Genomic DNA, 12,970 nt, shown 5'->3' on the forward strand with positions numbered 1-12,970 from the left:
GGTGCATTTTTCTTCCAAAAAGTTATATGGATCGACATTTTACACACCGTCAATTGTCTTTTCCATCCTTGTGTATAGTATTCCTGTCAGCAACATGGATGCAAGAATGACAAAGCTGTTAGTGCGAAAACTTCTCGGACCTGTGACTTATTACTATCTTCAGAAATGTGTGGATGATATCTTTCCGAAAAGTCAGATAGTATATAGCCAGACTGACACACTCCACACACCAGCGTGAATACTCGTTTTCTTGCCACTTCCCAGTGATTTTAGAAATTGATTACCTTGAATATAATCTATGCCTTCTGCCGTACTCGAGCTTACGTCTTCGAGAGCTCTTTTAAATTCTGATTTTTAATACTGGATCCCATGCTTCTTTCCTGTCGACTCTTGTTTCTTTTTCCATCACGTTATCAGACAAGTCTTCCCCCTCATATAGGTCTTCAGTATACTCTTTCCAACTACCCACTAACTTCTCTTCATTTAACAGTGAATTCCCATTGCACTCTTAATTTTACCACCCTTTCTTTTAATTTCACCGAAGATCGTTTTGACCTTTCTATACGCTGAGTCAGTCCTTGCGAAATAATTTCTTTCTCTATGTCTTCACATTTTTCAAGTAGCCACTTCGCCTTAGCTTCCTTGCACTTCCTGTTTATTTAATTAACAAGTGACTTATTTTTCTGTGTTCCTAAATTCCTCTGAACATTTTTGTACTTCCTTCTTTCACCGGTCAGCTGAAGTATTTCTTATGTTACCCCTGGTTACATTTTTTGTACCTATATTTTCTTTTCCTATTTTTGTGATTGCCCCTTTTACAGATGTCCATTGCTCTTCAACTGAACTGCCTACTGAAATTTTCCTTATCGCAGTCGCTATAGCCTCAAAGAACTTCAAGCATATCTCCTCATTCCTTAGTACTTCAATCTCCTGCTGTTTTGCGCATTGTCTCTTCCTGATTAGTCTGTTAAACTTCAACCTACTCTTCATCACCTCTAAATTTTGACCTGAGTCTAAATCTGCTCCTGGGTATGCCCTACAGTCCAGTATCCGATTTCGGGATCTCTGTCTGACCATGATGTAATGTAACTGAAATCTTCCTATATCATCTGTCCTTTTCCCAGTATATCTCTTCTTCTTGTGATTCCTGAACAGAGTACTGGCTATTACTTGCTGAAATTTACAGCACAACTGAATTAGTCCTTCTCCTCTCTCAGTGCTATTACCAGGCTCATATTCTCCTGTAACCCTTCCTTCTACTCCTTTCCCTACAACCGCATTCCAATCGCCCATGACTATTATACTTTCATCTCCCTTTACGTACTGAATTAGCCGTTCAATATCTTCATATACTGTATCTGTTCATCTTCTTCGGCATATATACCTGGACTATCGTTGTAGGTGTTGGTTTTCTGTCGATTGTAATGAGGATATCTATCATTGAACTGTTCACAGTAGCCCACTCTCTACCACACCTTTCCATTCATAGCGTACCATTTTCTGCTGCCTTTGATGTTTCCCTGTACTCGCCTGAACAGAGATTTTTGTCTTCTTTCCATTTCACTTCACTGAATAGCACTATATCTAGATACATGCCGCATAATGTCGTTTCATGCCTTAATTTCATGTTGACTACAACGGTGTGTTGAAAGATACGACAAGAAGGAAGCCCGAAAAGCATAACGTCGATTAGAAATAATGAGATAGGGCCATACGTTCGTACAACATTAAAATTAACGAATATATTTGGCATCAATAGATTACATGTAATATTAACAGATTACGTTATACATGAAATATAATAAAATGCCTTTAGAGGTAAACTACACAACCGATATTTACAAAGAAACAGGATTTGACCTTATTTTGTCGGTTTAGCTGCCAGCAAATTATGACGAAAGTAACAGTTGTGTAACAGGAACCTGTAAAACAAGCTGCCTCGTAATGTATAATTTTTATATCCTTTTAAATAAATATGCGTCCGTATAACAGTACAAATAAAAATATAATTTTATTTCTTAAATTAATGTGCTATCACTGTATGAGTAAAACTGTAGTTGGTCTGCAAACCCCTAAACACCAGTTCTGAAAATACATGAGGGAAATTACCAAAGTTACACTTACCGGCCTGCTATGTTACACAATTCGATGATACTTCTCACCTCCAGAATAACTCAACATGAACAACACAACATTATTTAATTTGTTTAGTAATAGTGACTGTATCTGTCGTGTACTGTTGAGCTTGTTAGTTACATGTATATCAGTAGCATGTATTACAAGCACTTAACTCTATACCATTATTACAAGCAATTAACTCTACTATTACTGCTCGACTAAGATTTATGATGGATAATAGTTTGTCTTTAATGACCTGTTAGCATTCATGAACACATACGCTTTTATATGGATTGTTTGTATCAAAGAGTGCTGAAGTGGAAGTGTTTGGTATAGGAACACTTTGTAAAAATATGCGAGCTCGTAGCTATATTTTACATTGGTGGCGTTTTTAAAGATATTTTCCTCTTTCAACTTTTCACCAATCATCTTGTATGACTCATAGCTGGTGGATGATCTGTCGTCCAGTATGGGATGTAGTGATTTACTTGTATTAAATATGTTATTCAACAAACGTAAATGTGGTAAAGAAACGCTCTTCTCAGTTTTTTTCACATCCTGAATCAAAAAAGTCGAACTTTCTAATTCCTTTTTTATAGTGTTATGGAAGTTTTTAATTGGGTGTTTCTTAGCTTCAACTATATTATTTTCTGCGATATTTTTTCTTATTTATCTAATAGTTGTCATTAATGATGACTATCACATTGCTTTTACCTACTGTCATTACATTTGACTTGTCATCGCGAAAATGTATTATTAATGTTATTTAGCAATCGATTTTCGTTTTTGAGAGTATGTGAAACCTTTCGTTATTTAAAATTTTACTTGTTTTGATCGCGGCATTAAATGCCTGGTCTTTCTGCATTTTGGCTTCCTTAGTGACTCTTTTGGTGTCAACAACAATTTCTATTAGTTCACCTGACAGGACGTATTTCTGTAAATTAGAGAGTAAGACTTTAAAAATAGTGTTTTCTCAGTTAAATCAACTACTCTGTCAGTGAATGTAAGTGTACTGGCGCTACTATTGGTTAGTGGTTGACTAGGTTCTTCAGGCAACTTTCTGAGTTTCTTATCATGTCTAGTCATAATTGGTATGCAATATCTAAGCATCCTGCTAGAAATACCTTGTTGCGTTTCATTAAACGTTCGACCTGATAACGTACTTTTCAACAGCAGTTCGATCTGTGTAGCTTTTTTCAACATCATACATCTTTATTTATAAAATTCTCGTGTTTATAATTTTAGCCATACAATTTTACTTTTCCACTTTGATCATTCTTGCAATTTTGGAGGAATTCCTAATGCTTTCTACAGCATAGTCTTGGGTAACCTGTAAACTAAACACTTTTTGTTGAACTAGCTGAATTCTTACTATTTTTTGCGATGTTTAAGAAAACTATTACACGCTTCTGTAGCCCGGCTAGGCACTGCACTGTATTGTTGTTAGCTAAAATGAGCAGTCGGAGCAGGAGGCGATCTACAACTTTGTGCTGTAGTCTTCTTAAGAACTTTTCATTTCTTTGCTAACATCGCCATGTTTATACATTAGGCTTTCAGCCTGTAACATTAACATATTTTCTCATTTACAAAGATAGAAATTTATTTAATCAAAACTAGTAATTCACTAATGTATCAACATATAGATATAGTTAAATACATAAAAGGTTTTCATTAGAATGCTACAGTACAAATACAGGCTCGCATATAAGATAGAGTGGCATCTATATGTAGACTAATATTTTCTGTGTCTTCTTTTAGCACAAAATTTAAGGTGCCCAAAATGTGATTCGTATATCATAAAACATCTACAGTTTTTCAACACTAGGGCTTGACAAAATCGAAACGAGTTAGGGTTATTCAGTACCCAACTGAAAGGTCTCACATAGTCAGGGTAAATGATTTCATGTCCTAAATTCGCCCCATTATGTAGTCGTTAACATCAGTGTTGCTTAAACAATTTCATTCATCTAATATTAATGAAAAATAAAGAAACGTTAAATTAGTCACTGATATGAATATTTCTTTTCGGAAATTTAGTTTTTGGACTTTATGAGCACAATACATGAGATCTTTAAGTAACATCTATTTTATATTTGTTACTGAATAAACTGCAAGACAAATACGGTTTTTATTACATTCTAGCATTTATCCCTGCAGCTTCATCTCTGTATGCATTCGACATGTATATCGAAAACACCTCTTCCATCTCTCACTGTTTCATCTCTTGCTCTCTCTGTCTATCCACCTGATCCTCCCACCTCCAGCTGTCTATCTTCTGCTCCCCACTCTTTCTGTCTCTTCATCTCCTCCTTCCCCTCTCTTTGTCACTTCTTCGTCCCCTCTCTCTGACCTTACATTCATCCCCCCTTTGCCCAAATCTTCTCTGCCTCTACCTCCCACTCTTCCTTATCCACCTACCTGCTACCCCTCTACACCCTCCATCTGCCTCATGCACCTGGCCCTTCACCCTTCTCTCTTTTCATTTCCTCATCCCCCTTCTTCTCGTCGCTCCCTTAGTCAGTCTCAACCTGTTACAGCCACACCCACCAGCATATGCAGCCCCTGCAGCACAGTTCAATAAAGCAGGCCAATGCTGCTCCCACAACATAGGTGTCATTGCTGGTAGGCTACATACCAAGAGCTTGAAAATAATTTATTTGCCCCTGATGTACAAGTTGCCCAGCAAATCAGGTTGATTTAGCAGATCACTGTTCCCACATAACATATCTGTCATTTATTGTAACCTGTATGCCATGGGTTCGAAAAAGCACACTTCTGACTGCATCTGTGCTCCTTTTGCAGTTAGAAGGTTATAAATCTTACAGTGCTGCTACTCATATGAGCTGCTGTTTCTGTACCAAATTTGATTGAAATCGATTTAGTGGTTTGGGAGGGCGAGTGTGCAGTCTTCCATAACCGAAAAATTCATGGTCATAGCCTCTATGTGGTAACTGCAGAGAATTTATCTGCTCAGGATTAATAAATAAAATAAAATAAAAACTTAATTTATTCAGTACAAACTAACGTCTCCATAGCTGTATGCCACTACTGATATCTAATCACTGTAGTATGCTAAGACCTGCAATTAGAATGGTATACAGAATCTGGGAGAAAGTGTGGATGGTCAACACTCTGTAATGAACACTGCATCACACGTCAGTGAAACAATGGAATCACTGTATTCAAGCTAAGACTTAAAAAGAACAGTAAAAGGGCTAGGACTGCAACGGTGAGGGGCAGTTGGTGCACTAGAGTTTATCCACTTTAAAGTGCTCAAGTACCCATTGTCCACATACCATCGACTCCACAGATGCTATCTAGCAGTGAGTTTCACATTGGTAATACTATGCCATAAACTTGATTTCCAGTGTCCACATACTGGCAAGTTCTGCTTAAGTAAGATATGCCCACAGTATATTATCTATATAGCAGCACTTGTACAGCTAATTGATGGCAGCAAGGCCACCATTGGTAAAGTAATTGAATCAACTTTAGACCTTACAAGCACCAGCAACTGCCCAGCTGATGCACAGCAGGGAGTTTTGCATTTGTAAGATTACACAGGCCCACAGAGCATTGACATCAACTTGAGGGCTTACATGTACCACCAATTGCATAGCTGATGCATTGCAGTGAGTTCTGCATTGGTAAGATAATGTCACAAACCTAAATGCCATTAACCACATCCAGACACCTGGACAACCATTCAGACACTTCATGATAATGTGACAGATGATGAAATTCGCTTACAATACAGAGTGGCACCACCACTGAGAAGATGATACAAAGCTGTGTACACTAGTATCGACACACACGTTGAGCAGATCAAGAAACAATAGAAACATGCAGGATCTCATTGTAAGCTGTTAGTAAACGAGCTGTAATGGCCATTGAATTGGGCACTATGTTAGGTCATCAAGCTGAAGATCTTTACAGAACACCAACCATGGGTGTGCACGAACAAACGCTAGGTGTGATATGGCCTGTCTAGCACCTGAAGACACTAATGAAACATCATTAATTAAGTAAACATTCATTATTCGAAGATAAACAGTCATCTTGGTAATGTGAGCTTTCAGTGGCAATAGGATGAAGATGACACATGACATGGCTTCAGCATGGAGTGTCACTCATGGCAGCAGGAGGAGCCATGGAGTCAGCGCCCAGCGATGTCACAGGGTGCTGGCGACACTGTACTGGCGTTTTTGCTCACGTTTTCCAGAGTTGCTAGCAGCCCTGTAAAGTGGGTAACCAGGGCATGTACGATCACACTATAGATGAGGCCCCAAAAAACAACATTCTAACTCTTCTCGAAGTGTGTGTAGACGTGCTGAGTCATGCTGTAGCTTTCCAACAAGAGAAAGGCCATCAGCATCATAGTCTGCCTGCAGGGCACAGGTGATTGGTGGCGGCGGTAGGCCACTATGATGTCATATGATGGTCTGCTACCTGTACCCATTGGTTATGCCACCCGAAAGCCTGCTCGAAAGAGGCGTCCACACGTATCCATCAGTCTTGACTTTGATGGCGATGCTGTGGCTTGAGTGATAGTGTCCGCATAGGGGAGACGTGTTGCTCTGTGAAAGATTATAGATGGCTAGACGTGCAAGAGTTAGACCAACATAGTTCCAACCACAGGCCGTGTGGCAGCAGATTACGTAGATGCCACACCGACACAGGCCCCTCCTCCATGTTGATCAGCTGCAGACTGCCATACTTCCACTGGAAAAGGAATAATATTTATACAGGGATGGTCTGTATGTTTTTCCACAGTGAGGTTACCATGACATCACCTTGCCTGCATTTCTTGGCCGTTCTTGTTGCATCCGAAACGTGATTCAATTGCGCTTTCAGAAGTGAAGGTAGACATAACTGGCAGAGTCAGTAAACTAAATCGTTGTTATTGCATAGAGTTACGCCTTCTTACTCCACTCTGCAGGTCAACACAATGATGACATCTCCCTCTCTCTCTCTAATGCCATGCATTGATGATTTGGGCATGTAGCACTTATGGTGTGTAGCAATTAAGTCTATCATGTGTTTCTTTCTTGCTGGTGTTCCAATTAGATGTTGTGTATTGACCTCCTTCTCCTAGCTCGTGCGTTTCCATGGGAAGACTTTATAATTTTTACTCAATTACGTATAGCCTATGATTTTGTTGCGCTGCAGAAAGATTGGAAGTCTAAGGCAACATTGGCTGGACACCCTTCATGTAGAACGTACGGTGGTTAGTATCGAGCCTGATCAAGCACAAGATCACGCCAAGTCAAAGGAGCGGCCCCAATCCACTATGAGAAAAGCGACAGAAAGAAGAAGAATGAAAATCAGCTTGATGAGAGAACTATCAGATATTAAATTGACAGCACATTTCTTGATGCACATTAATTACTTGGTTCCTAGTTACTGAAATCTCAGCCTCAGCTGTTAGATATCTCTATTTTCAGGTGTGTCAGGAATCTATGGGACAAACACATATCTTTTATGTTGCCTACATAAAATATCACATGATGTTATGTCTGCTGAGCTCTAAGTCCACGATTAATGACGTTCTAGAGCTCAGTCAGTCCAATGTCCTGGAGTAGTGTTGTTTGTGCACATCATGTTGAAATGAAAGAGGCGCTATCATGAATAAATATGAAGGTGTTAGTATCATCTAGGAGTTTGGGAGATAGTTAGTTCCACATAATGTATAGGTATGCCATTTCAGACATTCTTATCCACAAAGCAATGAGGCACAAAAAAGTGGCACACAAATTTTTAGCAAATATATTGAGAATAAATTAGTCTTTAGGTGCGTTTCGCTCATGATTACATACGAAATTCCGTACAGCTTAAAATGTAGGTGGTATTTAAGAATGCAGTAGATTGAAGAATGCAGAGTTCAGAGGTTGCCTGTGATGAGGTTATCCCTGGGTGTTCCAAGAAAATGGCATGGGTATATTCAAAGCCTTCACCTGATGAGCGTAGAAATCCATTTTCCCCGTTTCATTTTCTGCAAATTATTGATGACAAAATTCCTTGTCATTAGAAAACTGTTTTTTGAGCTTATAATGCTATTGCAAGTTAACAGCTAATTCGCATTTTTTAAATGTTAGCACACCATTATACATAACGAAATTTATTTTGTAATGGAAAATGTACCTGGAGGATATTAGTAAGAATATATTGCGTTTTATGGTCGGTCTTTCAATACAATGGCCGATTTTTTAATCATGTGATGGAATGAACACTAGAAACGGCCATAAGCTTTTTGTACTGTTTTTGTTGTTGTCAGATGTGAGACTGTGTTTTGTGAAACGTTTGTGAATATCATTTAAATTCTGTAAAATACATTAAAGTTAGTCAGAGAATGTATTAATTCTTCTGTCAGTGTTTTATGAAGAGATTTATATATAATTTTGAAACTAAGATGGACGGTTTGACGGTTCAGCCATACTTTGTTGGTCGTGCACCATCTCATACGTTGAAACAGTAGGTCTCCTGGTATAATACACTTGATATTTACAAACTAACTGAGTTTCTTTAATGTCTTAACAATTTTACCTGTCTTGAAAATGGAAATTTCTGTTAGTTACCAAGAGCTTTTGCTTCAAAATGTTTTTCAGTTGTAACTAGTTTTTGATAATACTTCTTTTTAATTTTAATTCACTTATTAATTATTCATGTGCAGTACTGTATAATTCAAGACACATATTATTTAACACTGTATTCACAAAATTTTCTCGACTGTGATATTTTTAAATTTGAATAGGATGTGTGTTGTTAGGTAGATAATCATGCTGCACCTTGGAACACTTTTCATGTTTGGAGAAAACTTACTTTTCTGGAGTAACATTTGTAATTTCAGAAAAAGAATGTAGCGCGCATAAATCAATGGTATCATTTCAAAATGGAATAAGATGTATTAAACCTCTATTAGGACTGACTAGAGGCGAAAGTCTGAAGTGTTCCATGGTACAACAGTACTTTCTATATGCGAGCTAAATGTCCTCGACCTTAATTAAATATCCTTTTTCTGTCTACAAGAATGGTTAATTGCTCTACTTAGCGAAGATTTTCTACTTGTAGCAGTTCCCAAAAAGCATAGATTGTACTAGATAAGCGCGATTAGTTAGCAATGGATTAACACAACTGACTGTCTGAGCGACAAGTACGAGTTAACAGCTATCGGTAAACTGGGTTCTCTGAAGTTTTGTCCATTGCTGAGTTAAGTTTTAGTTACATAGGTGTAGCTAGCTCAAAAATCAGTATTTCTTCCTTATTTTAAAATCTTGTTTTTTTCTACCTAATTTCTTAAACATCTGAGAATTATTGACGTTTCTTCAACATCACCCGATTTACTGAATGTTTTGGTTCATATTTGGCAGAAATCCAACTCCAACTCACGAGCTGGTGAATTGGCCGAGAGTGAATTCCGACGACCTGTTGGAATACCTGGATATAGGCCAGACACTACAGGTGAAGAAAGGGCTCTTCCAAGAGCGAGTAGACTTCTGGAGATCGCTGCCTCTCAGAGAAACACAGCAGCAGAGCAAAGTCAGAGAGGAACTCTGATTTTAGATAAAATAGACACCGATTTTACACTAAAATTTTCTTAAACAAGACTATGTATAAAAAGTTTAATGTTCTGTTTGTTGTTCTCTTTGAATGTACATACCACTCTCTTCAGAGAATTATCAAATGCCTACAGAAATTGATAAATTTGTTAATGTTTGTTTATTCATAGAAAACACGAATTCTCTAAAGGTGAATTAATTCGACCTGATAGTCACTGTAATTATAATGATCACAGACAATGTTGAATTATTCCCTGGAAAAAGTCAATGCTACGGATACCATTGAAACTCTTCTACGAAAGTGTATGTTTTGATTTCCTGGTGTAAGGATATTCTGTATTAAAAATAATGAAAAATCAAGAGAATTCGACTTAGAGAATTCGGTGCAATGCTTCACTGAGTGTTCAATTTGTATAACAATAAGCTACTGGACTTTCCAGCTGCAAAACTACCAGGAAAATGTGAAAGAATGGTACAACGTTAAGGAACAGACACCGCACAGTCGTTGTCTGCATGTGTTTTCTCAAGTGATCTTTATTGCAATTCATTACGCTTAAGTGTTTATACTGTTTACATTAGATAACTCAAAAAAGCTCTCTTTCTAACTTTTCATTCTAATAATACATCTGGTATAAGAAATATTCTTATTTGACACAGTTATGTATGGATTTTTAAATAATAATTGTTGTGAATATAATTTTAAGATTTTTTGTTCTTTTTCTTTTTTGGTGTTAGCGCTTTTTTCTTTAACAACAATTTTATTTTGTGTAAATTAGCTATATTTTGCGCCATTGCTTCCAATTTTCATCTTTGTGTTTTGTTAGTAAATCAGGAATTCAGAGTTGAATTTCGGTAATACCGGAGGCCTTTCTTAAGAAGACTTAGCTACTATTGTGAGAAATTAATGTAGTTGAGTGGACCATCTGTTGTTCGCATCACAGCGTTACATTGTGTACGCGAAAACATATGGTGAAACGGCTTTGTGGTTGTCTCTGATATCGGACCCTGAAGCTTTGTCAGTGTCTACGATTAGTCCATATATTTTTCCTGCATAAGATCACTGAATGTGTAACAGTCTCATATGGGCTGATGTAATCCAACACAGTTCTTTACTTTCTTTGAAATGAGGCACATTAGAATGGTTTTATTCATTGAAAATTTTTAATGTGCTGGTTAAGGCACAAGAAGAATGGTGGAATGTTTCAATAGCAAAAAAAACTGTCAGTTTCTCACTCATATTTAATACTAGTCTATTGTCCATGTCTAATGATATAATCGTTAGCAGGACGTTAAACACAATCGCTTCCCACCATTAGATTTTATGAAATGTAATCTTTGAACTACTATTATTACAGGTTATGTTAGTAGCTATGTTTTCTGTACAGTATTACTAAAGACTGCCAGAAAAGTTCCTTGATTTTGTTGATGTATTCTGTACTGCCCAGTTTTGTATTGAATGATGACAAAATTCTGATACTTTTAACAGAGGATGTACTGAAGACAAGGTCTACAGATGAGACCTGCGTGGATTATCGAGTCCCACTGTATATTATACGTATACCTGTGGTGATGTAGCGAACAGATCCACCAATATTGCGTTGATCAATGCCTTTACGTCTTTAGAAACTTACTAATCTCTTCTGTGGATTCGATGTACATATGCTTTTTAGTTTTAGTTTGTATTTGTCCTCGTGTCTGTGAAAGTAAAGAAGTGGTGACCCCATTGTTGGAAACGCTGACATATTGTATAGTGACTCCGAGCATGACGATCTCCATCCACTTCTGTATGACAAGCAATGGGACAACGTGAGCTTCTGCTGAAGGAGAACTGTGATAACATTAATACTGAATAGAATGTAGTCCTCGTTTCATGGTCCCCTGAGACGTCAAAAACCGCAAAAAAAATTATGAAAAGTCGAAGGTATTGTGTCTGGGGATAGTGGAAAGGTTAGTGGAAATTATACACCAGAATTTATGCTTTCAGTAGGCTACTTGTTTATATATGGCCTTCCACAGACATTCCAAATTGAAGTTTGGTTTCTATATACACGTTCTGTAGTCATGCAGTATGTAATTGTACCTGTAAATTCTCATTATTTTAACCACTGAAATATTTTGTTGGAATCGTTGAGTACCTTGTGGTTGGGGGCATGTGCAGACACTCCGAAGAAGTACCCGCGAAGTACTGGTAAGATGATGCGTACTTTCTATTAGAGAAGTAGGCCTTCGTATGACGTGCTGCACTATTCAGAAGCTAATTACTAACGGAATGCTGTCATGGGATGGTTGCTTCGCTGAATAAGTTAGTCAAGTCTACCTATCGATTCCAGGTAAAAACTGAAAGCCTACCACCTTTTCCAAAAATTACGCAAAATGTTCAGTTAAAATTCGGAAGAAAATTTAACGTGATTTTCAGTCATGATTCCCTGATTGCGCCATTAGACCCAGAAAATCTTGTGTCAACAGCATTGTTTGCACAAGTGCAACGAGAATTTGATTAACAAATTTCTTGAAGAAACAGATTAAAACGTTTTGATGAAGAATTATGTAACATTAATGCATAATTCTATAATAAGATTCATCTTGTAGACGACACCCATACAAGACAATGTAATTTCCATCTGTACGCTATGAAACTAAGTCCTCAGAAGATGAGCTTTCAAATCTAACTAACAATGACGAAGTTTATGTTGAAGAGGTTGTGTGACTACATGGTTGCTCCGAAATGCCTCTATCCGCAACTGCAACACGTCGACCTACGTGATAATTGTATATGCAGTGGAAGACCGCATGAGTTCCTGGCGAAGTAAATCAAGTGCATTTCTTAGTGAAGCGGAAAAGTTAAAAGCGACCAGGTGCCATGAGGAAATTCAGCGCTGGTGTTAATGTGGTTGTAAATTCAGCCAATGGAAATCCTTTAATGTAATGAAAAGGCGAATGTAATTTGTCAAGGAAAGATATTCTAATAAACTGGCACATCGTGCACACAGTACAAAAGAAGTTACACGATAAATCAGTCTAATCTAAAAGCCGCAAATTCAACTAAATACCTAGGAATTTCAATTACGAACAATTTAAATTGGAAGGAACACATAGAAAATTTTGTGGGGAAGGCTAACCAAAGACTGCGTTTCATTGGCAGGACACTTAGAAAATGTAACAGACGTACTAAGGAGACTGCCTACACTACGCTTGTCCGTCCTCTTTTAGAATACTGTTGCGCGGTGTGGGATCCTTACCAGATAGTACTGACTGAAAACATCGAAAAAGTTCAAAGAAAGGCAGCACTTTTGTAC

The 12,970-nt window shown here is 37.6% G+C and overlaps 1 protein-coding gene across 1 annotated transcript in view; it reads left to right on the forward strand.

Moving 5' to 3' along the window:
• The window catches only part of LOC126174807 (venom carboxylesterase-6-like), a 121,652-nt gene extending 111,269 nt beyond the window's left edge, over positions 1 to 10,383 (forward strand). Inside the window, exon 10 of the mRNA XM_049921181.1 lies at positions 9,486 to 10,383. Within this exon, the coding sequence (XP_049777138.1) occupies positions 9,486 to 9,672 (187 nt within the window). The 3' untranslated portion in view covers positions 9,673 to 10,383. The remainder of the gene's footprint in view (positions 1 to 9,485) is intronic.
• Positions 10,384 to 12,970: the final 2,587 nt, after the last annotated feature.

This window comes from Schistocerca cancellata, chromosome 3 (assembly GCF_023864275.1).
Source record: "Schistocerca cancellata isolate TAMUIC-IGC-003103 chromosome 3, iqSchCanc2.1, whole genome shotgun sequence".
In the NCBI taxonomy this organism is placed as follows: Eukaryota; Metazoa; Arthropoda; class Insecta; order Orthoptera; family Acrididae; genus Schistocerca; species Schistocerca cancellata.